Below are 27519 nucleotides of genomic sequence, written 5' to 3'. Positions count from 1 at the left end.
ATCGTAGTGACTAACAAGTCGGATCCAAGGTACAGATTAAGAAGAAGTAGGATCCAACAATGCCATCTGTTCACGCCTCTAATCTTTCTCAGAACTCTTATATCTGTGGTCTCTAGTCTTTGGTCAAGTGTTTTACTTCTGACCTAGCTCTCAGATCCATAAGTTAAAACTGGTTTGAACACTGTCTTGTATACAGCTAATTTAGTGTTCCGACTAATTTCTCTCTTATTCCATATGAATTTATTCAGTTGACTTCCTATCATACCAGCTTTGCTGATTCTGTTATCCATTTCTATATTTAATTTACCATCTTCAGTAAAAATCGTGCCTAAGTAGCTGAAATGTTTTACTTGTTCCACAGGTTCTCCTTTCACAACGCAGTTGACATTTTCAACGATTCTACTTATTTTCATTGCCTTTGTCTTTTTATTGCTGACCTTCATACCATATCTATTACAACAGTTATTCAATTTAGTCAGGAATTCTTGCAGACTTGTAGCGGATTTATTTAGAAGTATAACATCATCCGCATAAAGCAAAGAGCTGACATTAACATCTCCAATTTTGATATCAGGTTTAATACCACATTCCTTCATAATGTGATCCATATAGATAAAGAATAACAGAGGGGATAATGGACATCCTTGTCTCACACCAGATTTAACATTAAACCATCTCCCTGTACTTCAATTCTAACTGCTGATTTATAACTCAAATAAAGACTAAGTATTGTTTGATATAATGCCCCATTGACACCATATATCTGTAGTGTTTTGAATAGCTTATCTCTTTGCACCATGTTGTATGCCTTTTCCAGATCGACAAAACTTAAATACAGATCTTTGTTATATTCCCATGCTTTCTCAACTATTTGACGTAAAGTGAAAATATGATCCTGACAGCCTCTATTTGACCTGAATCCAGCTTGTTCTTCACCAAGCTTTTCTTCCACAATTCTTCTCAACCGTTTCTCAAGTATACTTGCATAAATCTTGCCCAGAACACTCAGTAGGGAAATACCTCTGTAATTCTTGCATTCAGTTTTATTTCCCTTTTTATATATGGGTACTATGAGAGCTCTACTCCAATCATCAGGAATTCGTCCCTCTGTCCAGGCATTCTGAACTATGCAGTGCAGCCACTGTAAGACTTTTATACCACCATACTTCAGCATTTCTGGTCGAATATCATCTACTCCTGCTGCCTTTCCACATATCAAGAATTTGATGGCTTTTTCTACCTTGAAGTATGATATGTATTCCTGACTGCATGCTTGGTCAGTGTTTTTTACCACTGTGCTGTCATCACTGCTTGTTTCATTTAGCAGTTTTTCAAAGTAATTACCCCATACTTCAAGGATATCTTTGTCTCCCATTCCTTTTACAGCACTCTTTCCTCCATTTCTAAGCTTCTTCAACTTCCAGAATATCTTACCACCTTCTTGATATTTATTTTCTATGTTCTTGCCAAAGTCCTCCCATGACTTTTGTTTAGCTAGTTTTACACAGTGTTTAGCTTTCTTACATTTGTCTCTATATTCTCTAAGAGCACAAGCTGACTTATTTGCCAGGAACTTTTGATATGCTTTCTTCTTTTCCTTCACTGCCTCTTTAACTTCCTGTGTCCACACCATGCGATTCTGAATCTGATTTTTTTATCCTTGCAGACAACCTCGCCAAATGTCTCTCTGGCTGAATCAATCGGGGTTTTCTTCAAGGCATGCCACTGAATCTCCAAGGTTTGGTTTCAGTTCTCAAACTCTTTCATTTTTTCTTCAATAATCTTTTTTTATTTTAGTCTACAGTTCACATCTGAGAGCTGCTCAACTTTTATTTGCTTTAAAACTTTCTTGCATGTTATACTTTTCAATATGAAATTCAATTTTATCCTGCTCAAGACTAAATAGTGATCAGTATAAAAATTGCACCATAATCCTGTAACATTACCAAGGGAGAAAACGCTGTATAGTGTAATTTTATTTGCATTTAATAAGTGAATAAAAGAAGCTCTTTAGAGATGAATTGATTATATATCTGAAAGATAAACTCATAATGCAAGATTCAGTATCAAAAGATTTACTTACATTTCTGATATAATACTTAAAAGTACATCATTCATCATCATCATGCTTTTCAAGGATTTAGGCCACTAGAGTAGCCTGTTCCAGCTTTAAAAGTCATCGTTGAATCTCTTTAGAGGATGTCCTGGTTTTCTTTTTCCTGATGGCTTGTAAATTAAAACTTTATTTGGTATGTGTTCCATCCATTTATGTTTATACTTTTTTTATTTTTTCTATTACTGATTCCTGGTTTAATTCTTTTATAATTTCTTAATTTCTTTTGTGATGAAATAGAGTATACTTTGCAGTTTTTCTCAAACTTCATTTTGGCTGTTATTAATCTTTGTGTTTTTGTTTTATTATCCAGATTTCACTTCCATACAGTAGGACTGGTATGACTAAATATGACTAAATTTTTGTATATTTTTAGTCTAGTTTGTTTTTGAACTAGGTTAGGTTTAAATACACTTAGGCTTAAAAATATATATACGATATTATTATTTACTTATGTTTATTTTTATTAACTATAATAGCTTTTTAACATCTTCAGAACTCTACTACTAAGAAGAAATCCAAATCATCTGTTAGAACAGATGATTTGGATTTCTTCCTTTTCCAGTCCCTGATGGGATTGACGTGTTAATCCTATCCACTTGCTAAGCCTCTGTAACTAAGTTGGTATCAGGGATTATGACTGGAAATTTCCAGGTTCGTATCCTGTTTATAATTTATAAGGGCTTTTCAGTGGAAGGAGTTAGCTGGTCTCGTTTTTTCCTCTCCAGAAACACAGGCTTTTCATCTCACAAAACAGGCAGAGTAGCCAGAGCAAAAACCTTTGTGTAGAAAGCTTCCAATATTGAGACCACATGTTTTTAGATAAATGATTTAGACCAGCAGTTTGAGTGTTGAATCTGGTAATAGCATCAGAAGAGCTATTATAACTGCATTAGCAACTCTACCTTCATGCAGGGAAAGTAACCATGCAGTCCTGATCTAGGAATTTCAGTCAAGAAGGAGTTCATGCAGAACTACAAAGTTGGCAATTATGACAAACTTAAAAGGCAACTTGGAACTGTGCCATGGCATAAGTAGCTATATATCATTAGTGCATGGGAAGCAATCAAGAATTGTTTGAGCAAGGCAATATTAGAGTGCATACCCAGGGTCAGGAGGATAAACCGAGTAGGGATTAAGTGGATGACGCAATATAAAGCAGGAGCTGCAAAAAAAAAAAAAAAAAGCATTGTGGAAGGAATATAAACAACAAGATGATCAGCATGCTCCCAAGCAGTATAAAGCACAAGCAAGAAGAATAACTAGTATAGTAAGGAAGGCTAAAACAGATTTTGAGAGAAAATTAGCTAAGCAGGCCAAAGTAAATCCAAAAACGTTTTTTCGATGCATAACAGGAAAGATAACTTTATGCAGGGCTGGGACTGGATGGGGGCGTGGCTTATAGACAAACATTAGAGGTTGATATATGGTGGAATCAAGGCAAATGAGGGCAACTAATGGAGTGCTCCCAGAGCTCTGTACTAAGAAAACAAAAGCAATAGTTCAGTTACCAAGTGATCACTTTGCAAGGGTATTCTTCCAGGTGGTGACTTTGCAGTTACTGAGGTGACAGAGACTGATATGAGCATTGAGGTAGCTGAACTGGAGGTACTCAGTATATTGAAAAATATCTATGTGAGTATAGCAGCAGGCCTGGACAGTATGTCAGCTCATGTTTAGTTCATATGCAGTACTCTGTCAAATGCCTTTGACAGAGTACCACATGGAAAACTATTACATAAGCTGAAGCAAACAGGAATGGATATGAGGCTGGTGGCAAGAGTGGGGGTGTGGCTGATAGACATCAGAGGTTGGTGTATGGTGGAGTGGAATCAAGGCAAATGAGGGCAACTAGTGGAGTGTTCCCAGGGCTCTGTACTAGGACCACTACTCTTTAATTTGTACATTAATAATACAGTGGTGCCTCGCAATTCAACACTAATCCGTTGTCGAACTAATGTTGAATTGCGGGACAATATTTTCCATATAAGTTTATGGAAAATGGATTAATTCGTTGTTGGAGCCCCCCCCCATCCCACTCCCCTGTTGGGTGTGGGGGGGAAATATACCATATTATTTACTTTTCGTATTTTACTATTGTATAATACACTAAATTACAAAATATGCTATTGTATACACAATACATACAATCTATTGAGCCTTAGAGTTTGAAGGGAGTCTTCTTTATCCTGTTCTACCTCGTCTCCTCTTTGCTTGAACAGGGATGAGGAAGAACTGTCTCTGCCTCATTTTCAAGTGATGCATGATGGTGTTGTTGAACAAGTCTGTCATTCTACTCACATCAGCAGTGTTGGGATGCCATTCCAAACAAACAAACTGCACCTTCTCCCCAATGGAATAAAACTTCTTTAATGGCAGCTGTTGGCATCAGCCCTCTTTTTTCCTGGCATCCTCTTCTTCAGGTAAAATTCCTCTTTCTCTCTCCTTTGTTTGCTGAGTGATCTGAGTTAGTTCTTCCATGGTCAGTTCATCATCATGATCCTCTACAAAGCTCTTCTACATCAGCCTCATCAACCTCTTCTATGTTGAGATTTTCTGCCATCGAAATCATCTCTCACATGGCTGCAGCTGCTTGTCATCCTGAGAAAAATTAGGAACGAGTTTCTTCCATGATGCACGAAGGGTTCTCTGTGTCACTCCATCCCAGGCAGTTTTAATAAAGGAAATGGCGTGGAGAATGTTGAACTTGGTCTTCCAGAAGTCCTTCAGTATCTTGTCAGAAGAGTGAGTCACGTCGAAAAGCCACGAGAACAAAGCCTTGGTGTAAAGTTCTTTAAAACACGCAAGCTTCTTGATCCATGGGTTGGATCAGTGACGTGTTTGGAGGCAAGAACTGTTTCAAAAATGTCCTCTAAGTCTTGAGGGTGGGCACTAGCATTGTCAAGGATCAGCAATGCTTTCAAAAGCAAATTGTTGTCAGTGAGGAACTTCTTCACGCTTGGGGCAAACACCTCAAAAATCCTATCTTTGAAAACTTGCTGGTCTACCCAAGCTTTTTGCATTGGATTTCCACATCACTGGCAGTTTGGACTTGTGATTTTTCTTCCCAAAGCACTGAGGATTTTCTGGGTGGTAGACCAGAAGTGGCTATAGTTTAAAGTCTCTGCTTGCATTTGCTGCCAATAACAAGGTAAGCCTATCTTTTATAGGCTTATGTCCTGGAAGCTTCACTTCTTCTTGCGTGATGTAAGTTCGATTTGGCAAGCACTTCCAAAATAACCCAGTTTCATCCCTGTTAAAAATTTGCTGTAGCAGATAGCCTTCCTTCCTGATTAAATCTTCAAATTTTTTCACAAACTTTTCTGCAACCTCTTTATCTACACTAGCAGATTCCCCCTGTCTGAGAACACTATGGATGCCTGTTCTACCTTGAAATCTGTGAAACCAGCCTCAGTTTGCTTTGAATTCTCAGTTTGATCTGAGTTACATCCTGGAGTTTTCTTCTGCAATTCTTCAAAAATTAACCTAGCCTTCTTACAGATCATTGCCTGAGTTACTGGATCTCCCTTCATCTGTCTTTCTCTAATCCAGGTGATAAGCAGCTTTTCCATCCCTTCATTGATTGAAATCCATTCTTGTCAGAAATCTTCATTGCACCAGCAGACATCCTAGCACCCATAATCTTCTCTCTCTCTCTCTCTCTCTGTTGCCACAGTTGACCTAGGAACACCATACTCTTGAGCTACATCTGTAATTGTTCTACCTTTCTGCACTTTATCTACAATTTCTTTCTTCTTCTTATGCTCAACCAAATGTGCTTTTTTCCTGAATTATTCCTCTGTTCACCTTCTCTTTGTACCCATTCTTAAATTTCACTCAAAAAAATAACTGCAGATGCACAAAATTTTGTGCAGTTATTATGAAATGACATTGCACAATTTTATGCACGTGCATGCGCCGGCCCACAAAATTCAACTGTCTAATTGCGAGGCACCACTGTATAGTGGAAGATTTGAAGGAGGATATTCAGTTGTTTGCGAATGATGCGAAACTAGGGAGGGCAATATTTGATAAAAGTGACGTAGATATCTTATAGGATAATTTAAATAAATTGGTAGTGTGGGTAAAGAACAATACTTGTCAATTCAATGTTGTAAAATATAACATAATAATACACTTCGGGATGAAAAGATTACATACTTCATATCATATTGATGTTATTAGATAACAGGAAATTGAGGAAGAGATTTAAAATTCAGTGGACACATATTGCAAGAGTTGGCAGAATAGCTCAGAGAATTATACGGATGCTGAAGAACACATTGACAAGTAAAGATTATGGAGGTTATTATCCATCTTTATAAGGCTATGATATGATTTAGCCATATGTTGTGACCAATGCAGGTGACCAAATTTCTGCACATATTTGGTCACCTGCATTACTTGAGGATCAGGAGGTGGTGGAGAGGATTCACATACAAGTAACCAAGTTGGTGACAGGTCTGTGGAATGTTCTTGAGGACGTGTGGGTTGCAGCATTTAACCGAGATAGAGGATACGAGGGTGGTTCTCGGCCTAACAATGAAAAAATGGATTTATAATTCCAAAATTATTTTTATTTTTCAACATAATCTCCCTTAAGACTAATACATTTATTCCAGCAATGCTCCAGTGCCGTTATCCCGCCCCCGTAGTGGTTCTCAGTAAGATCTGCAATCAGCTCGATTCCTCTTGATTCAAAGAAAAATGCTGACCAGTGAGGAAGAGTTTTAGTTTTGGGAAGAGATAGAAGTCAGAGGGAGCTAAATCTGGGGAATATGGTAGATTTTCCAACAATTCATAGTGCAGATCTCACAATTTTCCCATTACCAAAACATCGTTGTAGGCAGGTGCATTGTCCTGATGAAAGATGATTTTTTTCTTCTGCAAACCAGGTTTTTTTTCTCACGAATTTGTTCGTCTGGTCTGGTTAAAAGATCAGAATAATATTCCCCAGTTATTGTTTTACCTTTTTCAAGATAATCAATAATCAAAATGCTTTAGCATCCCAAAACACTGATGCCATGACCTTTCCTGCTTAACAACTGGCTTCTGATGCATAATGGTGAATCCAAGTCTCATCCATAGTAATAAATCAAACACACAAAGTCAGTTTTATTCTTGTTAAAACGCTCCAAGCACTATTCAGAGATTTTCATGAGAGTACGTTTTTGATCTGCTGTGAGCAAGTGCGGCACCCATCTTGTGCAAAGCTTTTTCATTTGCAATTCTTCATGCAAAATATATCCTACACATTTAATTGAAATGCCTAGTCTCAGCAATTTCACACTTTGACTCACCGGTTATCCAATCCCATAGTGTGCACTTGATCAATGATTTCTGGTGTTGTTACACTTTTTGGACGTCCTTCACATGGATTATCTTCAATTCTGGTATGGGCGTGTTTAAACTCGGCAGCCCATTTCTTAATTGTCGAAAAGTGCCCATAAACTTTTATGAACTTTGAATGAATTTCTTTTGTCGTTAAACCTTCTTTTACAAAGAATTTTATAATGCACGATACTCAATTTTATTCATTTCAAGGGATACAGACAATACTTTTGCTTCAGACAACTGTATAAAACAAACTACTTGATAGAATGAGTTACAATTTCACATGGATGCTTATGACAGATGTACCAACTTAGAAAAAAAAATCTTACCGATAGTGTAGCCATCTATGGTTGAGTCCGAGAACTTTTGAGACCATTCTCGTATGATAGAAACTTATGAGATTTACACAGAAGAAATTTTTCACTACATTTTGGAAGTGGGGGGGTGGGGGAAACAAGGAATCATCACACTTGGAAGTTGTTCAAGAGTGTATTTAGTAAGGTTCTTTACTTGGAGAGTGGTAAATGAGTGGAATGGATTGCCAGAGGTGATTGTGAACACTCCAGCATTGAAAAGTTTAAGGAGATGTATGATTGATATCGTGTTAATGGATAGAGTGGGTCTCCCATGATTACTATTGACTTCATGGAGTTCCCATATAAATAATAATGAATTTAATAAAATAAACATATAACCCTACATGTTTTGGAGGTCATCAGACTTACATCAGCATGGGTACTAGCAAAATTACACACACACAAACTGAAATCAAAATTTTAATTACGCATACTCGATAGTCAGAACTTCACAGTTGGAACATAGAAATAAGTACATACATCTTCAAGGCCCACCTTTCCTAATTGGGTTGTGGGGGGGGGGCAACAGCTGCAAGAGGAACTTCCAATGGTCACGATCCTCTGCCACCATGCTCAGGTATCCTGGTGGGATTCCTAAATGTGTCCACCCATGGTTTTGGATATAATCTATCCAGTGAGTCCTTGGCCTTCCATGTGGCCTCCCACCCTCTGGCTTGGCAAAAAGGGCATGCTGAGGGAGCCTCTCTTGTGGCATTCTGACCAGGTGCCCATACCAACATAACTGTGATCTCTCAATTTTGAGAAGCAGTGGTTGAGTATTGAGGATTTCCCGAATTGCAGAGCTTCTGACTCTGTCGAGTCTTGTCAGCCCTCGCAACCCCTTGAATGAACCTCATTTCAGCGGCTTGGATTCGTGTCCACATTCTTTTGGTCATTACCCAACTCTCATGACCATAGGTGAGGACATAGACTGTATTGAAGACAGCCAGATTTGCCTTCTAGCTTAACTCCTGCTTCAACACTACCGAACGGCCAAGCTCCTGCAATATTGAGCTTGCTAAGCCAATTCGAGTATCTAGCTCTACGTCCCATTTTCCATCATTCGTGAATATGGACCCAAGGTATTTAAACTTCTCCACCTGCCTCATTGGGACTCCACTTACATGTAGAGTGCACTGGGATGGTTGTCTTCAGACCACAAATGTTTCAGTTTTGGCCACACTGATCTTCATTCCGGCGTCTGCACAAACAGCTACAAACCTATCCAGGGTCCGCTGGAGGTCATCTGTGGAAGAGCTAAGCAGAACTAGGTCATCTGCAAAAAGCAGATGTCCAATGCTACATATTCCAATTCTGACACATTCACTGTCTTGGTTGTGCCTATCAATCCAGTCCATAAATATTATGAAAAGGAGGGGTGACAAAACACACCCTTGGCAGAGACCAATGGAGACTGTGAAAGATTCAGACTTTGTGCTGTTTACCCTGACACAAAACTCTGGGCATTCATACAGGGACTTGATGGTAGCTAATAGTTGGCCATCCACTCCATACTCCTGTACTACTTGCCAAAGCTTATCCCAAGGAACGCAGTCATATGCCTAGTCCACAAAACGTGTAGACATTCTTGACATATTCCCAAGATTTCTCAAAGACTTGCCTTAAAGTGAAAATTTGGTCACTTGTGCTTCTACCAGGACGAAACCCACATTGTTCTTCCTGGAACTTTGACTCAAGTATGCTCCTGTCTTTCCAAGCACCTAGCATACACTTTCCCAGGAAAGCTGAGCAGAGAGAGGCCACGATAATTACTGCAATCCTTCTGGTCTCCCTTCTTGAAAGCTGGTATTATTATGCCTGTCTGCCATTGCTTTGGTGCTCGCCCAGATATCCAAGCAGCCTGACACACTTGAGTCAGCCAGAGAACACTGTCTTGGTTTAAGGCTTTTAAGCATTTCAGGCCGAATTTCATCATCGCCAGCAGCCTTGCCTGAATTTACGATTTTATTGCTAAATGGACCTCTTCTGCTGTGAGAGACCAGTCATTGCCCTGATCTGCACCTCTTGGATGTCCACAACTACTAGGCCACCTGGGTTAAGAAGGCTCTCAAAGTATTCCCTCCATCTGTGGAAGATATCCTTCTCGGGTGTTAAAAGTGCACCATCAGGAGGCCTTAATTGCCCTTGCTGTGCATGATTTCCTCCCTCGAAGGTGGCTGATGGTCTGCCGGAATACTTTGTTTGTATTTGCATAGGATGAGTCTAATCTTTCTCCAAAGGATTCCGAGCCTTCTGCTTTGCTGTCTTTACTGCCTCCGCATACCACAAACGCATCTCAGGTGACCTGACCCTAAGCCATGTCAGGTAGGACTCCATTTTTGCCTGGACAGTTTTTTGGACTTCTTGGTTCCACCAAGGTGTCTTTTTCTCATTGCTGTTGCCACGTCGAGCCACTTTCTGCCACAGCATGAGAGTGCAGAGGCAGTGATAGCTGTTCTGAACAGCTTCCACTCCTCCTCAACATCTGCAGTATGCTTGGGAATCTCTTTGAACCTGGAGGAAATGTCATCTGCAAAATTCTTCCTCACAGCCTCATTTTCCAATGCCTCCCATTTCACGCAGCATAGCTGCTTAGGCCTACCAGCGTTGATGGTAGCATCTGGTTTCTGAAGCCGTGGCGTGCACACAACAAGGTGGTGGTCAGTTGACAGTTCTGCCCCCTCTTCTCACACAAACATCCAAAACTGAGGAAAATAGGTCTGCTGAGACTATAAAGAAGTCAGAGACCTTTGGTCTAGTGTATCCCTGTACCAGGTATACTTATGGACTTCTCGGTGCTGGAAGAAGGTATTCATTATGGACAAGCTGTTAGTACAGCAGAAGTCCAATAATTTTAAGGTCAGGGGCGCCGTTCCTCCCAACCACATCCCTCCATGTCTAGTCATCTGTTCCAACATGTGCATTGAAGTCACCCATTAGCAGGACTGATTCCATGTCTGCCACCCTGTCAAAAGCAGCATCCACTTCCTCTAGGAAGGCAGAGTATTCTGATTCCAGATTAGGTGCATAGGCTTTCACCACAGCCAAATCATGGTTTTTCATCTGAAGCCTTAACACACATACCTGTCCCCCCAATGGGATCCACTCAGCAACACAGTCTGACAGCTGGGGACTTGTATCCCCACACCCGCCTGAGCAGACATTGTTGGGCTCACACCAAAGTAGTAGAGCTTCCACCCCTTATCCAGGTCGACAGTTCCAGAGCCTCTCCTCTTGGTCGAAGAAAGCCAGACTAAGTCTAGCCAGTAGCGCTTGGCTTCTTCGACCAGTTCCAACTCCTTCCCTGTCAGAGAGATGTTCCAGTTGCCTAAAGCCATTGTCGTTGCCATTTCCATCCTTTTGCAGAACCATTTCTTTGTGCTGCCCCTAAAAATTTTAATTACGCATCGTGATTAAAATTATAGTATCAGAACTTCGCAGTTGTAACATACTATGTAGGGGCTTCTTTGAACTTTCTTGTAAAACAATTATGATCAATATGAAGCATTTTTGTTTGTTACTGAACTATTTGATGGCCTGTGTTAGTCGTATGGGATACCACTTGATTTATACTGTCTTTTACATGTTCAGACATGCAGATCTCCTCCAACCTTCCAATCTGGCCTATATAGCAAATGTCACAAGAGCAATGAATCTCATAAACACTTGGAGTTTTTGGTGGATGTAAGAACCTGGAGATTTTATATAATATAAAAAAAAGCCATTTTAATGTTGTAATCACAGAACAGCATTGCTGCTTTGTAACATTCTTCATGTAAGGAGGTGTGGTTTGATTCTTAAAATCTTTTAAGGAGCTGTTGAAGGTGTGTTAAGAATTTTGTTGATCATCTTGGTCTCCATAACCATCGAGGGTGAGAGTATGCTTCAGGTAGCACAGTTCTTTATTCCTGTTAGCTGGAAATATTGTATGCTTCTGTCTCAATGTTTTAATCATGCTTATCTTTTGTGATGGATGATGGTGTGAAGTGGTATGTGAAAATCTTCCGGTTATGGTAGGTTTTCTGTATATTAAAAAGGCCAGTCTTTTTACTGCTTTACCTCCACAAGGACATCAAGGAATGGTAATGTTTTGCATCTTCGAGTTCAAGAGTGAATTTTGTTGGAATGCAAGCTGTTCAGATAATATTTAAAATGAATTAAGCAGTGGCAGCCCATACATAAGCACTGCACACTGCAGCACCCCGAAAGAAAAAATTAAATTTTGTTTGTGTTTATAAATAATAACAATGCTTACAACATTATATAAATGCAGTACAACATGTTAAAGGTTTCAGCTTATGTTTTGACATTGATTAAATAGTTAATAATTGGAATTGTTCGATTAACGCTTTAGATTATGAAACAAATGCACTGAGATCTAACCCCGATATTCGTTTGCGCTTGTCATTGCACGTTATGTCCCAACTGTAACTGCTCAAATGGCAGTGTACTTTTAGTATGCTTACACGCCTTATTTCTGTGAGATATGAAACGTTTATTATTGGTGCGTGTGCGTGGCGAACTATTTTTTGTAAATCTTATTTTATTTTGATAAAATAACATGTATCTATAATAAATAAATAATTATAAGGCTGAATTATGATGAGTGTCACTGTTGAAAATATGAAAATAATAATATTTTTTCAATTATCATCACACGAAACAAAATTCGTGTTAGATGCACTGCGATCTAACGCCGATATTCGTTGGCGCTTGTTGTTGCACGTGTATCTTATGCCTGCGCTTGTTATTTCTGAGATATGAAACATTTATTATTGGTGCGTGTTTGTGGTGAACTATTTTTTTGTAAATCTTATTTTATTTTGTTAAAATAACATAATTATTTATTTTAGATACAAGGCTCAATTATGACGAGTATCACTGTTGAAAATATGAAAAGAATATTTTTTCAATTATCATTACACGAAACAAATGCACTGCGATCTAATGCCGATATTCGTTGCCTCTTGTCGTTGCACATTACGTCATTATCTTATGCCTGCGCTCATTATTTTTGTGAGATATGAAACGTTTATTATTGGTGCATGTTTGTGGTGAACTATTTTTTGTAAATCTTATTTTATTTTGTTAAAATGACATAATTAATTTATTTATTTTAGATACAAGGCTGAATTATGATGAGTGTCACTGTTGAAAATATGAAAAGAATTATATTTTTTCAATTATCGTTACACGAAACAAATGCACTGCAATCTAACGCTGATATTTGTTTGCACTTGTCACTGCTATTGACACAAAGCTTTTATTATTAGTGTTTGTTCATGGTGAGGATGAAATATTTTTAATGAAGAAATTTATTAAGAAATTCATTACTGATTAGGAAAAAATAGTTTTTGTATATGCAGCACCCCCACTTAAAATTTTCACCGGCCACCACTGGAATTAAGTCATCCATTGTCCTGACCAAACAACGAAAATATCATCCCAATGTAGCATAACCAATTTTTTAGTCTTGTATACAGAAAACCTACTGCAACTAGATTTTTTTTTTACATGCCTGTTCACACCATCATCCATTACAAAAGATAGGTATGATTAAAACATTGAGATAGAGCATACGACATTTCCAGTATGTCAATTAACAGGAATAAAGAACTGTGCTGCCTGAGGCATACTCTTGCTCTCAATGGGTATGAGCTCAAGACAAACAACAAAATTCTTAATACACCCTGACAGTTTCTTTACTTAAACAAGATTTTAAGCATCAAGAATGTTACAAAGTAACACCGTTGCTCTGCAATTACATTAAAGAGAGGCCTTTTTTTTTTAACCATTGTATAAACTCTCTAGGTTCTTACGTCCATCAAAATCACCCCATGAAAAAAATCAGGCATTTATGAAATGCATTGCTCTTGTGGCAATTGCTAGGTAGGCTAGGGAATATCCACATCTGGATGTAAAGGATGTCAAAAAAAGACGACAGCATAAATCAGGTAGTCATCCAAAACAACTAACACCGGACATCAAGTAGTTTGGCAACAAAGAAAAATGCATTATATTGATCATAATTATTTTATAAGAAAGTTCAAAGTAGCCTCTGAAATGCTTAAGGATCTCCACACAATATAACAAAAATCAAGGCTTAATCCTTCACCAAGTATGGTTTGCTTTCATTAAAAATCTAACTACTGCAGATCAAGAATATAACACACACCATGTTACAGAATGTGATAGTAATTAAAGGGTTTTTTTTTTTGGGGGGGGGGGGTCTGATTACTTGTTTGTATATACTAACTGTGAAGTTCTGATATCGTCTACTACACGTAATTAAATGTTTCTAGTCTCTTGTTTTTTTTTGCGTATAACTTTTGCTACTATCCCTGATGATTTACAAAACTTGTAGGGTTATATTTGTTTTTATTTTATTAAAGTTATTATTTATCTAAAGACATATAGTCTCAATACTGGAAGCTTTCTACAGCTTTCATTTAAAATCTTTATTATTTAGGATTATGGCCAAAGTAGCTAGGGCTGCTTTGGCTGTGATTCAAAAATACAAAAGGGTGGCCTGATTGACAGGAGAAGATATGAAATTACTTATTTTTAGAGGTTTACGTGTTCTTTAATAATTGTGGCATAGTATAATTATTAAAGAACACAAGTCCACAGTAATAACTTTTAATTAATAAATAAGGTACAGATATTTCATACTAAAACTAATAGTACATCTTCAGTATTACAAACAGATAGGAATGGAATACAAGTAACGAACATATTGGTGGATCACCTATTAAAATACATTGTTGTCGCGAGCTAGGAAATGAAAGAAATTAAAAAACAAGTAATATTTAAGATAATTGGTTTTTTTAGTGATTACATAAAATAAGTCTCCCAGATCTTCGAGAGAGAGAGAATCATTTTGATTTAAATTAGGTTGCCGTAAAATAGCTTCACTATTTAAATAACTTTCTTTAAAGAGGCATTCATATTTGAACCTGCATCTATGAAGGAGAATAGCTTTATCCCACTGGATATTATGGGTAGTGTTAATACTGGGTTGTGCTAGACCAGAGTTCTGAGGTTTGTTGTACTCAATATAATATTGATGTTCTTTACTTCATTTTTCCACAGAACGGCCAGTTTCTCCAAAATAAGAAACATCGCATTCACATGGTATTTGGTAAACACCAGCCAAAGATAGAGATGACAGTTTATCTTTTGTAGAAAGCAATAAGGAAAAAAGTTTGTTGATAGGAATATACGTGGGAATCAATTGGTACTTTTTTAAAATTCTACCTATAGTTTCTGAGATTCCTGGAATGTAGAGGATTGGAACTCTGCAGACTGTTGAAGAAACCTTAGGTATTGGAACATAAGATTCAGTTATCTGTTGGATTTGATTAGGGTGGTAATTATTAGATTCCATTAACTTTTTAATGATGGAAAGTTCTTGTTGTAAGATTTCTGGAGAAGAGCAAACTTTATGTGCTCTATTAATTAGAGTTTTGAGATGTGTGGTAAGCAGACTTTTTATGAATATATCTGCCAGTAAATGTGGGCTTTCGAAAGACGCTTGTAGATAAGGTACCAGAAGAGGTTCGAGTAAGCAGGATGTCCAAAAATGGTAAAGTACCAGAATTTTCTTTTTCCATGGTGAATTGGATACGAGGGTGAAGGCTATTTATCTGTTGTAGAAAGGTGGAAAGCTCATCTTCAGTATGTGACCAAATGGCAAAAACAATCAACATAATGATACCAAATTGTTTCAAAAAATAGTTAGCTAAAGGTGGAGACAAAGGGCTACCCATGGCAGTACCCTCAACTTGTTTTTCCAACTAAAATAACCTGAATGGATAACAAATTCGAAAATCTTTGCGATGTCTGGAGGGTAATCTTCATATAATAATTTGACTGTGTCGGCTAATGGAATATTGGTAAACAGAGATAATACAATGTCGAGACTAGCAAATCAGACTCTTTGATTTTTAAATCCTTGATTTTTACAAGGAAATCTGTTGAATTTTTTCTGGAGAATATTCTGGAGGTTGTTGAAGAAGCTTAGGAATGGAGGAAAGAGTGCTGTAAAAGGAATTAGAGATGATAAAGGTGAAATGAAAACAGGAGAAAAAGATATCCTTGAAGTATGGAGTAATTACTTTGAAAAACTGCTAAATGAAACAAGCAGTGATGACAGCACAGTGATAAAAAACACTGACCAGGCATGCAGTCAGGAATACATATCCATACTTGAAGTAGAAAAAGCCATCAAAGGCTTGAAATGTGGAAAGGCAGCAGGAGTAGATGATATTCGACCAGAAATGCTGAGGTATGGTGGTATAAGAGTCTTACAGTGGCTGCACTGCATAGTTCAGAAAGCCTGGACAGAGGGACGAATTCCCGATGATTGGAGTAGAGCTCTCATAGTACCCATATATAAAAAGGGAAATAAAACCGAATGTGAGAATTACAGAGGTATTTCCCTACTGAGTGTTCCTGGCAAGATCTATGCAAGTATACTTGAGAAACGGTTGAGAAGAATTGTGGAAGAAAAGCTTGGTGAAGAACAAGCTGGATTCAGGCCAAATAGAGGCTGTCAGGATCAGATCTTCACTTTACGACAAATAGTTCAGAAAGCATGGGAATATAACAAAGATCTGTATTTAAGTTTTGTCGATTTGGAAAAGGCATATGACAAGGTGCCAAGAGAGAAGCTATTCAATACGCTGCAGTTATATGGTGTCAATGGGGCATTATATCAAGCAATACTTAGTCTTTATTTGAGTTGTGAGTCAGCAGTTAGAATTGAAGGAAGTACAGGAAGATGGTTTAATGTTAAATCTGGTGTGAGACAAGGATGTACATTATCCCCTCTGTTATTCATTATCTATATGGATCACATTATGAAGGAATGTGGTATTAAACCTGATATCAAAATTGGAGATGTTAATGTCAGCTCTTTGCTTTATGCGGATGATGTTATACTTCTAAATAAATCCGCTACAAGTCTGCAAGATTCTCTGACTAAATTGAATAGCTGTTGTAATAGATATGGTATGAAGGTCAGCAATAAAAAGACAAAGACAATGAAAATAGGCAGAATCATTGAAAATGTCAACTGTGTTGTGAATGGAGAACCTGTGGAACAAGTAAAACATTTCAGCTACTTAGGCACAATTTTTACTGAAGATGGTAAACTAAATATAGAAATAGACAACAGAATCAGCAAAGCTGGTATCGTGGGAAGTCAATTGAATAAATTCATATGGAATAAGAAAGAAATTAGTCGGAACACTAAATTAGCTGTATACAAGACTGTGTTCAAACCAATTTTAACTTATGGATCTGAGAGCTGGGTCAGAAGTAAAACACTTGACCAAAGACTAGAGACCGCAGATATGAGAGTCCTGAGAAAGATTAGAGGCGTGAACAGATGGCATCAATGGCAATATCATATTAAAAATGAGGATATTAGGAAAGAACTTGACATTGTCAGCATCCAGGAATGCGTTAGCAGAGCTAATCTCAGATGGTATGGTCACTTAAATAGAATGGGAGAAAAAAGATTAGCAAAACAAGTGTTGTCTGCTAGGTTGGCAGGAAAACGACCCAGAGGAAGACCAAGATATAGGTGGATTGATACGGTACAAAGTGCCTTAGACGATAGAAATATAAGATCTGATAATGTTGGAGTCTTGACAAGTAACAGACTGATTTGGAGGAAAATTGTAGATAGGAAGTTAGTAATGATGTAATTTTTTCATGTAGTACTGTCATATCCTGTACACCCCTTGAGGGTACATGGCAGGAATTTGATGATGATGATTTTTACAAGGAAATCTGTTGAATTTTTTATGTAGGATCTGTAATGTCCAGTGAGAGCACTTAAAGAATGAGACAAGACTTTTGCATTTCGATAAGTAGGAGAATCAATGCAATTCACGATTGGTTACTGGATAGCCTTCTTTATGGATTTTCAGGAGACCATATAGACGGGGTGTTCTTCCAAAGTAGGCAGGTAATTTGATTAACTTTCCACCTTTCTACAACAGATAAATAGCTTTCACCCTTGTATCCAATTCACCATGGAAAAGGAAAATTCTGGGACTTTACCATTTTTGGACATCCTGCTTACTCGAACTTCTTCTGGTACCTTATCTACAAGTGTCTTTCGAAAGCCCACATTTACTGGCAGATATATTCATAAAAAGTCTGCTCACCACACATCTCAAAAATTTGGCATTCTTAAATCTCTGATTAATAGAGCACATAAAGTTTGCTCTTCTCCAGAAATCTTACGACAAGAACTTTCCATCATTAAAAAGTTAATGGAATCTAATAATTACCACTCTAATCAAATCCAGCAGATAATTGAATCTTATGTTCCAATACCTAAGGTTTCTTCAACAGTCTGCAGAGTTCCAATCCCCTACATTCCAGGAATCTCAGAACTTATAGGTAGAATTTTAAAAAAGTACCAATTGATTCCCATGTATATTCCTATCAACAAAATTTCTTTCTTATTGCCTTCTACAAAAGATAAACTGTCATTTCTATCTTTGGCTGGTGTTTACCAAATACCATGTGAATGCGATGTTTCTTATTTTGGAGAAACTGGCCGTTCTGTGGAAAAATGAAGTAAAGAACATCAATATTATATTGAGTACAACAAACCTCAGAAGTCTGGTCTAGCACAATACGGTATTAACACTACCCATAATATCCAGTGGGATAAAGCTATTCTCCTTCATAGATGCAGGTTCAAATATGAACGCCTCTTTAAAGAAAGTTGTGAAGCTATTTTACGGCGACCTAATTTAAATCAAAATGATTGTCTCTCTCTCGGAAGACCCAGGAGACTTTTATTTTATGTAATCATTCAAAAACCAATTATCTTAAATATTAATTATTTTTTAATTTTCTAGCTCGCGACAACAGTGTATTTTAATAGGTGATCCACCGAATGTTCGTTACTTGTATTCCATTCCTATCTGTTTGTAACACTGAAGATATACTATTAGTTTTAGTATGAAATATCTGTACCTTATTTATTAATTAAAGTTATTACTGTGGACTTAAGTGTTCTTTAATAATTAATGAAATTACTTGCACTCATAGACACCAGTTTCCTGGAAGAATAACTAGTTAAGGGGAGGGATTACTTCGTATGAGACCATCAACTCACCTTTAGTTGAAAAGTTCTTCCATTGCTCTTTTATTTCAAGAGGAATCAAACCCATGTGTTTCTGCCTAAAGGCAACCATCAGTAATAACTGTGCTACAGCATCTTATATTTCTGATGCTTGAAGATACCAGTGGTTATAGTTAATGGAATATTATTGTAAATAACTTATTACCAGTATATACAGTCTGCTTCTTTTCCATCTTAAGACTCGAGGGACATGGAGCAAATAAAGAAGAGAGATGAAGATCGTCTCTTTTTTAGAGTTCATTATGCAATTATAAGTATTGTCCATTATTAAAAAGTTCAAAGATTAGATGATAATTTTGTTGAAAATTCATTAAATACATTACCTATGGAATATGAGCACTTTGCAGAATTCAAAACTTAACTTATTCAGCAATACACATCTTTAAATGACAAACTTCATGCTCCTATGAAGAATACTGAGCCAATGACTCAACATCAGTATGAGTTCAAATTGTTAACACTTTACCAGCATGGGAACACTCATTTTAATGAGGTATTGCAAAAATACACAATATAGCAGAAAAGAAAGGTAAAGAAATTTTTTTTTAAATAAAATAAAAAATAAAATATATTTTATGGTAGGCATACCATAATACAAGATGTCATATGTGTGATGAGGATAGAAATGAATTATTGTTTGAATATATCGATAAGAATGTAATAAGCTGTTATATACTTCCACCATCATTGTGAGAGTTCAATCCATGCCTCAACTTTGTTGCCAGTATATAGAAACAAAATTTCAAATGTTTTTTTGTTTTTTTTTCCTTTAGATATGGTGTATATCCTGTGTTTTTCTTTGATCATGTTGTCAGTGGACCTTACCAGCCCACATGTGAAAAATAAAATGTCAAAAAGAGAATTTATTAGAAATGTGAGGCACGCCATTCATCGAGCAGAGGATGAATTGTTTGGTCATTTGTACGATGATGTGTATTTACGTGGTCATATTGCTCCAAATTCCAGTGACTGAGGTGTATATGTATGAAACAAATGTTTATTTTTGTATAAAACTTCTCAGTTTTAACTTCCTTAGAATAGTGTTAATGTAATAGTTTTTTTTTACTATTACTACAACATATGTTCACTTTCTATACATAAAAATCATTTTTGTGATGACAGATGTAAAAATTTGTACATTTTTCACTGATTTGCCATCTTTACATTTTATTACTGAGCCAAGCTGAATTTAGACTAAACACCAGCTCAGGGAATGCATAATTTAATGACATTTGGAACAGCAACATTTAAATATATTATTTAAATTAGCTTATTTTATATATGTAAAGAATTGTAAAATAATAATAAAAAAATTTCTATGAATGTTAACTGAATCATCATATTTGCAAAACCATAGGCAAAATGTATTAAAATAAGACTTATCACACAACTGGTTTTGTTTATTTTGAAAATGAATTGGAGTGCATTCACTAACAAAACAAATACTCTTAATAAATTTCCACATCAGACTTAGGTGGATATAATCTAAGATATAAAATATCTCAGTAAGTTAATTTTTTCCCCCTGTAGAAAACACAAACAAGTAGGAAGAAACAGAACTGTTGATAAACATTACTGACTGACAATCGCATCGATGTTAATACTTCTACAATGTTTTGAATAGGTACAGTTGATTCACAATAACAAATGCTAATGTAACAAACTGGTGAAAAATTCAGACTACACCCCAGTCTATGCTATGGTGAATTTTTTTAGAATAAACTATTCCAGTGGTTCTTATGAGTATGCTCTAGTAAATCATTTGTGTGAAGAAACTCAGCTAAAAACTTGATTCGCAATTTTTGTATCTCTAATGATACTAGTATAGTATGTATACACACAAAGGAAGGAGGATGCAAGATTTAAAGCATGTATACAAGATAATTAAGGAAATGAAGGAATATTTCTACCATGAAAATATGAAAATCTTACTCCTTTCTGTTCACAGCCTCCTTCATGCTATTTATGAAAGGAACAGCAGACAAGCAAACTATTTGATAAATGTTTGTTACAGTTTTAGCTTAATATTTTAATTATGGAACAGAAAAGATTTAAACTGCTTTAATTTTCACAAGCTGTTTCCTCAACATCACATGGACATCCTTAAAATAATGTTTATTTAGAAATAAACCAGTGGCAAGCTTAAAACCGCAATACTCTGACGGGGCTGGAGTCTATGTATCAGCTATCTGATATTTTTATGAGGAATCATCTCCAGAATTTTGGTTTTCTTAATATAAATGAACATTGAAAATCCTCATTCTATACTTGTGCTTATGAGTTAATCTCTTTCTGTATATTTTATGGTCATTTGAGGGCTATGTATTATATTGGTGGAGCTTTGCTTAAGGAAATTGATGAGATTCAGGGTGATGGTAGATAGCATACTAGATTTTATTGCTACTGTGATAATAAAATACATGTCACGTAACGATAAGGAAATGGTACTATCTCTATATAAGGCATGAGCACAATAGTCCAGACATGGATTATTGTGTTCAAATTTTGTTGCCTAGTTTTTCATTATAATGTGGAAACATAAAGAGGATCCAAAGACAAATGACTAAAGTGATATTGAGACTCAGGGGTGTTAGTTATGCAGAGCAGTTGAGGGAATGTGGATTAGAGTTTGGGGGATAAGAGAAAAAAGATATGATCAAGACCTTCAAAGTTGGTTAAGGGATTTTATCAGATTAATACAGAAGGAATTATAAAAAGAATGGATGGTAAGAACAAGAGGCAATCCCTGGAAGAGTTGTATAAAGATGTGAAGAAGGGTAGACTTTTTACGTGGAGTTGTTTGCGAGTGGAATGCATTGCTAGTGTGTGTTGTAAATTCAGGGGGGGGGTATAAATGATTTCAGTTATCTTCTGGTGAAGATGGGCTGAATCACCTGATTAGGATTTCAGGCAATTTAATGCAGCTAGCTTGCCATTCTTCTATGGACAGTATTTTATGTCTGTAGAAATGTGTGTTCACAGGGTCTGTTTTGCAGGAGGAAAAACCCTGCCCCCCTCAGGGCTTTTCATCTTCAGTTGAAAAGACCTGATAAAGGTTCTTCACATTTTGCAGGATTTGAACCCAGGTCTTCATTATACTAACCGAGTTATGTAGGTTCATACAGTGTATAACCCCAACTATGAAATTTGGAGGTTGTGGTGGTCCTGTTTTTTCCTGGGACCTCTGTAGTGCCAGAGGTATCTGAACAATTCAATGCTTTCTACTTTGTATCCACTTAATTTAAATAAGTTTTACTTTGTGTTTCTACAGAACTGACCATTGTTTCTTGCAGCACGACAGTGCACTGTGTCATAAGACATTTGTAATGGCCTAAATGAAATGTAAATGTAGTTGGCTTTGTATATAAGTTTGTTCCTTTTCATTTTTTTTTTAATTCTTAATCTTTCAAAATCCATAGTCTATTTGATCCATTATCTTCTCCATCATTAACTCTATTCGTGTTTCTTTGGCCACTGAAGATATATATATATTTCTTATCATGCATTTTCGACAATCGAGTTTGATACGAAATGCTATGTCATCCCTACCTCTAAATATCCTTAGGTATGTCATTTTAATTTTCTAATATAATTTATAAAAAATATATATTAGAATTAAGTTTAACTATTTAAATTTTCCAGATTACAAAGGTTCCCAGTTGTTCTTTGTTTTGTTGAACACTGGTATTGGATAGTTCGCATGGTAAACTTGAAAAAATTGTCATCTATACATCTCTTCTAACAAATGCTGAAAGCACATTGAATGTTTAAAGTGAACTATGATTCTTATCAGCAACATCAGGAGATAGTGCCAATCAATATTATAACAACAAAAATGTCAAGTGAATTCTGCAAGCAATAGCAGCTTTATTAGCTTCTTTGTTATTCCTCAATTATTGTGATACATTTGAGAAAAGTAAATTATTAAAGAAAATTATGCTCACTGAACTTACCAAAATAGCATATGTTCTTACAAGTATTTGATAAGAATAAAAGTTGTTACAAAATGCTATAAGATGTTGCACTTCTAACGTTTGAGATAACAGAATCAAATAGAACATGTTGACAGCAACAAGTTCCATTTTACTGTTTACATTTAAAATGTGCATAGCCTTCATCTTGTGTCATGCTATATAGGTTTCACCTCGTTATAAAAACAAAGTTACTAGGTTACATTATCAGTGAGAACTTCAAATTTTATAGGGGGTTTTTTTTGTGACTTATTTTTAAATCTTAAATAAAAATGTTAGCTGTCTAAGAAAGTGCATAAATATGCAAAATACAGATAAAATCTCCATTTCACAACTTTTTTTTTTAACGTAACCCTTACTCCATGAAAGAAAAGTACTTTAGCATTTTTTTTTTAATTTTATTTTTTTACGTAACCTGAAATCCTGTTCTAGAGACTAAAGAGTAGAATTTTTTCAAACCATTTGAAGCCTTCAAGTGATCTCACATGGATGATGAAATTCATTTCCCACCTGAAGACATCCATCCATGCCCATAGTTGGATTCAAACTCACAGCCTGTTGTAGAGTGAACACACTAACACCACTTGGCCAGCTAACCAGGCTGGTTAAATAATCATAAAACCAACTAATATTTACTAATCTTGAAAACATCACAGATTTGAGCTTGAAATGACTATTCTCGTGTTTCTCTGAAACACCATGATTTGTTAATAGCAAATAAACTTCATCATCCAATTATATCACCAGTAAAAACAATGAATTTCCACAACTGGCAAGCTGCATTATAAAAATTGTCTTAATTGGCATGAAGCTTGCCTGAGCAAGCATATCCTTAGGTTTGTTCTTTTGGTTTTATCTGTTATATTTCATGTTAAGGGTATGTTGCAGATATATATATATATACCCACAAACAAAAGGTCATAAGACCTACAACACATTAGTGCTATGTGTGGGCAAGAAGAAGAAATCTTGATGTTTTTTTGAATAGCTGAAAGTGGTAGTTTTTGGCAAAGACACAGATGAACTGAAGGCATTTCTTATGAAGGATTCTGAGGCTTCTAATGCTTGGTCAATATATTTGTCAAATGAAGAAAGAAGATTACAGTGTACTGTCATCAATATTGCTGTGGATAGTAGATAATATTGCTCTCATTTGAAATCAATGAGAGCAGGTCATTTATGTGCAGGAGGAAGAGAGAGAATGAAAGTACAGAGCCTTGGCCCACTCCTGTATTGGTGGGAAAACCTGAGGAGAGGAATTCATTAATACAACTTCTTCACCATGACACATTGTGAGTGACCAATGAAGAAGTTGACAAGATGTAAAAAAAAATTGATGGCAGAGTACAGGAAGGTAGTTTGCTAATTAGACCTCTGTACCAGACCCTATCAGACTTCTAAAAATGTGGGTAATGAATGTTAGATGATCAACTGCGGATCAAGAGTGATAGAATCTACAATGCTGTTCACTAATTAGTTAGCAGGTCTTCAGGTAGTGCAGAAGTTGGCTGTTGATAACCTTCTTCCTTTTGAGAAAACAGGCACGAGAGCAACTGAACGGTAGTTTGTTGGCGGACTTATCACTCCTTCCCTCTCCGTAATAACTTCCATGATGGATAGCAGTTGAACAGGAAAGATTGAAGAGTATAGGGACAGGTGTTAATTTTGGAGCACAAATTTTTAGTACAATTGATAATATTCATCATAACCAGATACCCTATTTACGTCCAGGTTATTCAGGATTCTTCAGATTTCTTTCCGGCATAAAACGAGAAGTGGTATGGAACGACTAGTGGGAAGTTGGATACTTTGCTATTATCATCAATGCAGGAATTGGAAGATAAGAACATTGCTGGCAAAATTAACCCCATCCCTGGGCATGTTACAACAGCCATCTGGATGTGAAAGTGGTAGAAGCATGGGTTGCAGAAGTTTTGTCCACAACAATGCTTGTGCTACCATTGTAATGCAAACAAAGCTGGTGGCATTTGGCCCTTTCAATATCAGACTAACTTTTTTTTTTTTCCAGTTGTTGCAGTGAAGCGAAATGTAATGCTGAAGTTTCAGTCTCAAGCTATTCACAAAATGGCAAATTCTGTTCATAGAATGCCTTGAAACACTTGGAGAAAAGGCTTGGATATAGGTCAGGAATCCTGGGTGGAGGGAAGAATGAAGGTCCTTATTCCAGTTATAATCATTTCTGCAACTTAGTCTGAGCAGGTGTTTGGATTATGAGAAAGGAGGCAGTAATCAGACCATGAAAAGGAAATCATTTGCCATCATTCTCAGAGGATACAAGACTGAGAATGATAACTGTTAGTCTATTTGGAAGGGAAACTTGTCAGGAAGAGGTCAAGGGTGTCAGCAAGATGATGGAGGTTGTCTGGTATTCTAGTAGGGTGAGCTATCTGTGTTATATCAATGGCAGTGTAAATACCCTGGCATCCCTGCCCAGTTGATCAGTGGAACTGGAGAAGGGAAGCCAACCTGAGTTTGAACAGCCAAGTCCCCAAGTTAATGTTTAGTGGAGAAAATGCACATTATAATTAATTACTAAATTTATGTAGCTAATAAATTATTAAGGGAATATTATGCCTTGGTAAGAAAGGCACTTTCATAGACAACAATATATAACTATGTAGGCACACTAGCAAAAAGGCAAACACAGACTGAGTATGAAAGGTGGGATCCTACAGTCTGCATCCATAGAAGATGCTAGGTAGGACAGTATATTCCACCTTTCATACTCAGTTTGAGGTTGCCTACATGCATATGCTTAGTTATATTGCCTTGTACTTATGAAGTTTCAGTGAGATGAAAAACCAGCAGATAAACCTTACACAAAGAGCCAGTCTCCTGACTAGTGAGCCTCAACAGCTCCCCTGCATGCCATCACATCTCGACCCCCCCCGCTCCCAGTCATGAATTGGCAGAGCAAGCAGCAGCAATTAGGCTCATCATTAGCTGATCAGTAAGCCTGTAGACTCCACACTATCAGTCTGGCTCATGTTCTAACTATCAACTGGCCATTTTGATGCTGAATACCCAAATGGGAAGGACCTGAGTCTGACCAGGCATAATTAATAACTTTAGTTGAAATGAAATCCTATGTTGGAAACAAATTATTTAATAAAGCAGAATTTTGGATCTAGTTTCAAGACCATTTCTGGTGAATACAGTTAAAGAGACAGAATAACAACTGAAAATCATAGCAAAATATACTGTAATACATATTAACTATAAGAGGAGAGCTCAATCTGTAACCAGAAGAATTCAAGAAAAAACACTGAAATTATGAAATAAATCATTGAAGATGCTCGTAAGGAGTACTGAGCAGGATAATTTTTCAAAATTGGAAAAGTTTAGACAATCATTTTGGATAATGAGCGTGTGTTTCACAGATTTCTTTATACAATATTTCTAATAAAAAAATGGCTTTGATGTTATTCTGATGAATCCTGTGTCTAATAGATATGGCACAACTAGTAAGACCTCACTTATCAGAATCATAGGGCTTAATATAATCTTAATTTTATGAAGTAAAATAGAGTAGACTTCGAAACTGAAAAAATTTCTACTTGGTGAAGTAATACAGAAGGCTTGAGGAGGAGGGAGTAACATATACACTGTTCTAAATATAAGGGGGAGCGGAAAGTAATCAATTATTTTTAATAGATCATATTTAGCCGATTGTATTTTTTTAAATAACACACAAATTATTAATTTTGATTTTTATTTAAATATTAGAATTACTTTATTTAAAAAAAAATTTTTTTTTTTTTTAATATGGCGGACTTTAAAGTTGAATAGCAGCATTTACGTCATTGTATGCTGTTTTTGTTTCACCAAGGAAAGAATGTTACCAAAATCATTTGCTCAACTTATGGAGATGTATTGAAGGTTAACAAATGTCAGCGATGGTTTAGGAGATTTGCAGAAAAAAATTTTGATCTCTCTGATCATCCTTGATCTGGAAGACCTCTTACTCTAGATGACGATGCTCTTAAGACTCTCGTTGAATCAGATCCAAAACAAACCATACAAGAATTAGCAGAGAAACTTAATTCATCATGGTCAACTCCAAGAGCACTTACATAAGAGTGGCAAGGTTCTTAAACAGGGTGTATGGGTACCACATGAACTGCCAGACAACAATAAAGCATAGAGATGGACGATTTGCAATTCGTTTTGTTGACCAGACAATAAAATGACCCCTTTTCGGAACGAGTCTTAACTGGTGACGAAAAATGGGTGCTGTATAAGAATATTAAATGCAAAAAACAGTGGCTTTCTCCAAATCAAACTCCAATTCCAACACCTAAAGATGGACTTCATCCACAAACATGTCGTGCGTTTGGTGAGATATTCATGGAATTATTCATTGCGAACTCATGGAACAAGGTAAGACTATCACAGCAGCCATCTACTGTGAACAATTAGAGTGACTACATCAAGCATTGTTAATCAAACATCCTGCACTTGTCAATCGAAAAGGGGTAATTTTGCAGCAAGATAATGCAAAACCACATTCTGCAAGAATGACTCAAGAAAAAATTAGGCAGTTAGGATGGGAAC

At 36.5% G+C, this 27519-nt stretch overlaps 2 protein-coding genes across 5 annotated transcripts in view; one reads left to right on the top strand and one right to left on the bottom strand.

Annotated features, from left to right (window-relative positions):
- The window catches only part of LOC150107413 (F-box only protein 8-like), a 103314-nt gene extending 76977 nt beyond the window's left edge, over positions 1 to 26337 (top strand). For all 4 annotated transcript variants that reach the window (XM_090391876.1, XM_090391873.1, XM_090391875.1 and 1 more), the window contains exon 8: positions 19747 to 26337. In XM_090391876.1, coding sequence (XP_090248002.1) covers positions 19747 to 19946 — 200 coding nt within the window. In that variant the 3' untranslated portion in view covers positions 19947 to 26337. The remainder of the gene's footprint in view (positions 1 to 19746) is intronic.
- The window catches only part of LOC150107412 (ethylmalonyl-CoA decarboxylase-like), a 99917-nt gene that overhangs the window by 20070 nt on the left and 52328 nt on the right, over positions 1 to 27519 (bottom strand). The window lies entirely within an intron of this gene.

The sequence above is a fragment of the Typopeltis vanoorti genome, chromosome 4, assembly GCF_054136105.1.
Source record: "Typopeltis vanoorti isolate ZY-2024b chromosome 4, IOZ_Tvanoo_1.0, whole genome shotgun sequence".
Taxonomy (NCBI): domain Eukaryota; kingdom Metazoa; phylum Arthropoda; class Arachnida; order Uropygi; family Thelyphonidae; genus Typopeltis; species Typopeltis vanoorti.
The sequence above is the reverse complement of the archived record's forward strand: the minus strand, read 5'-3'. Positions and strand labels throughout refer to the sequence as shown.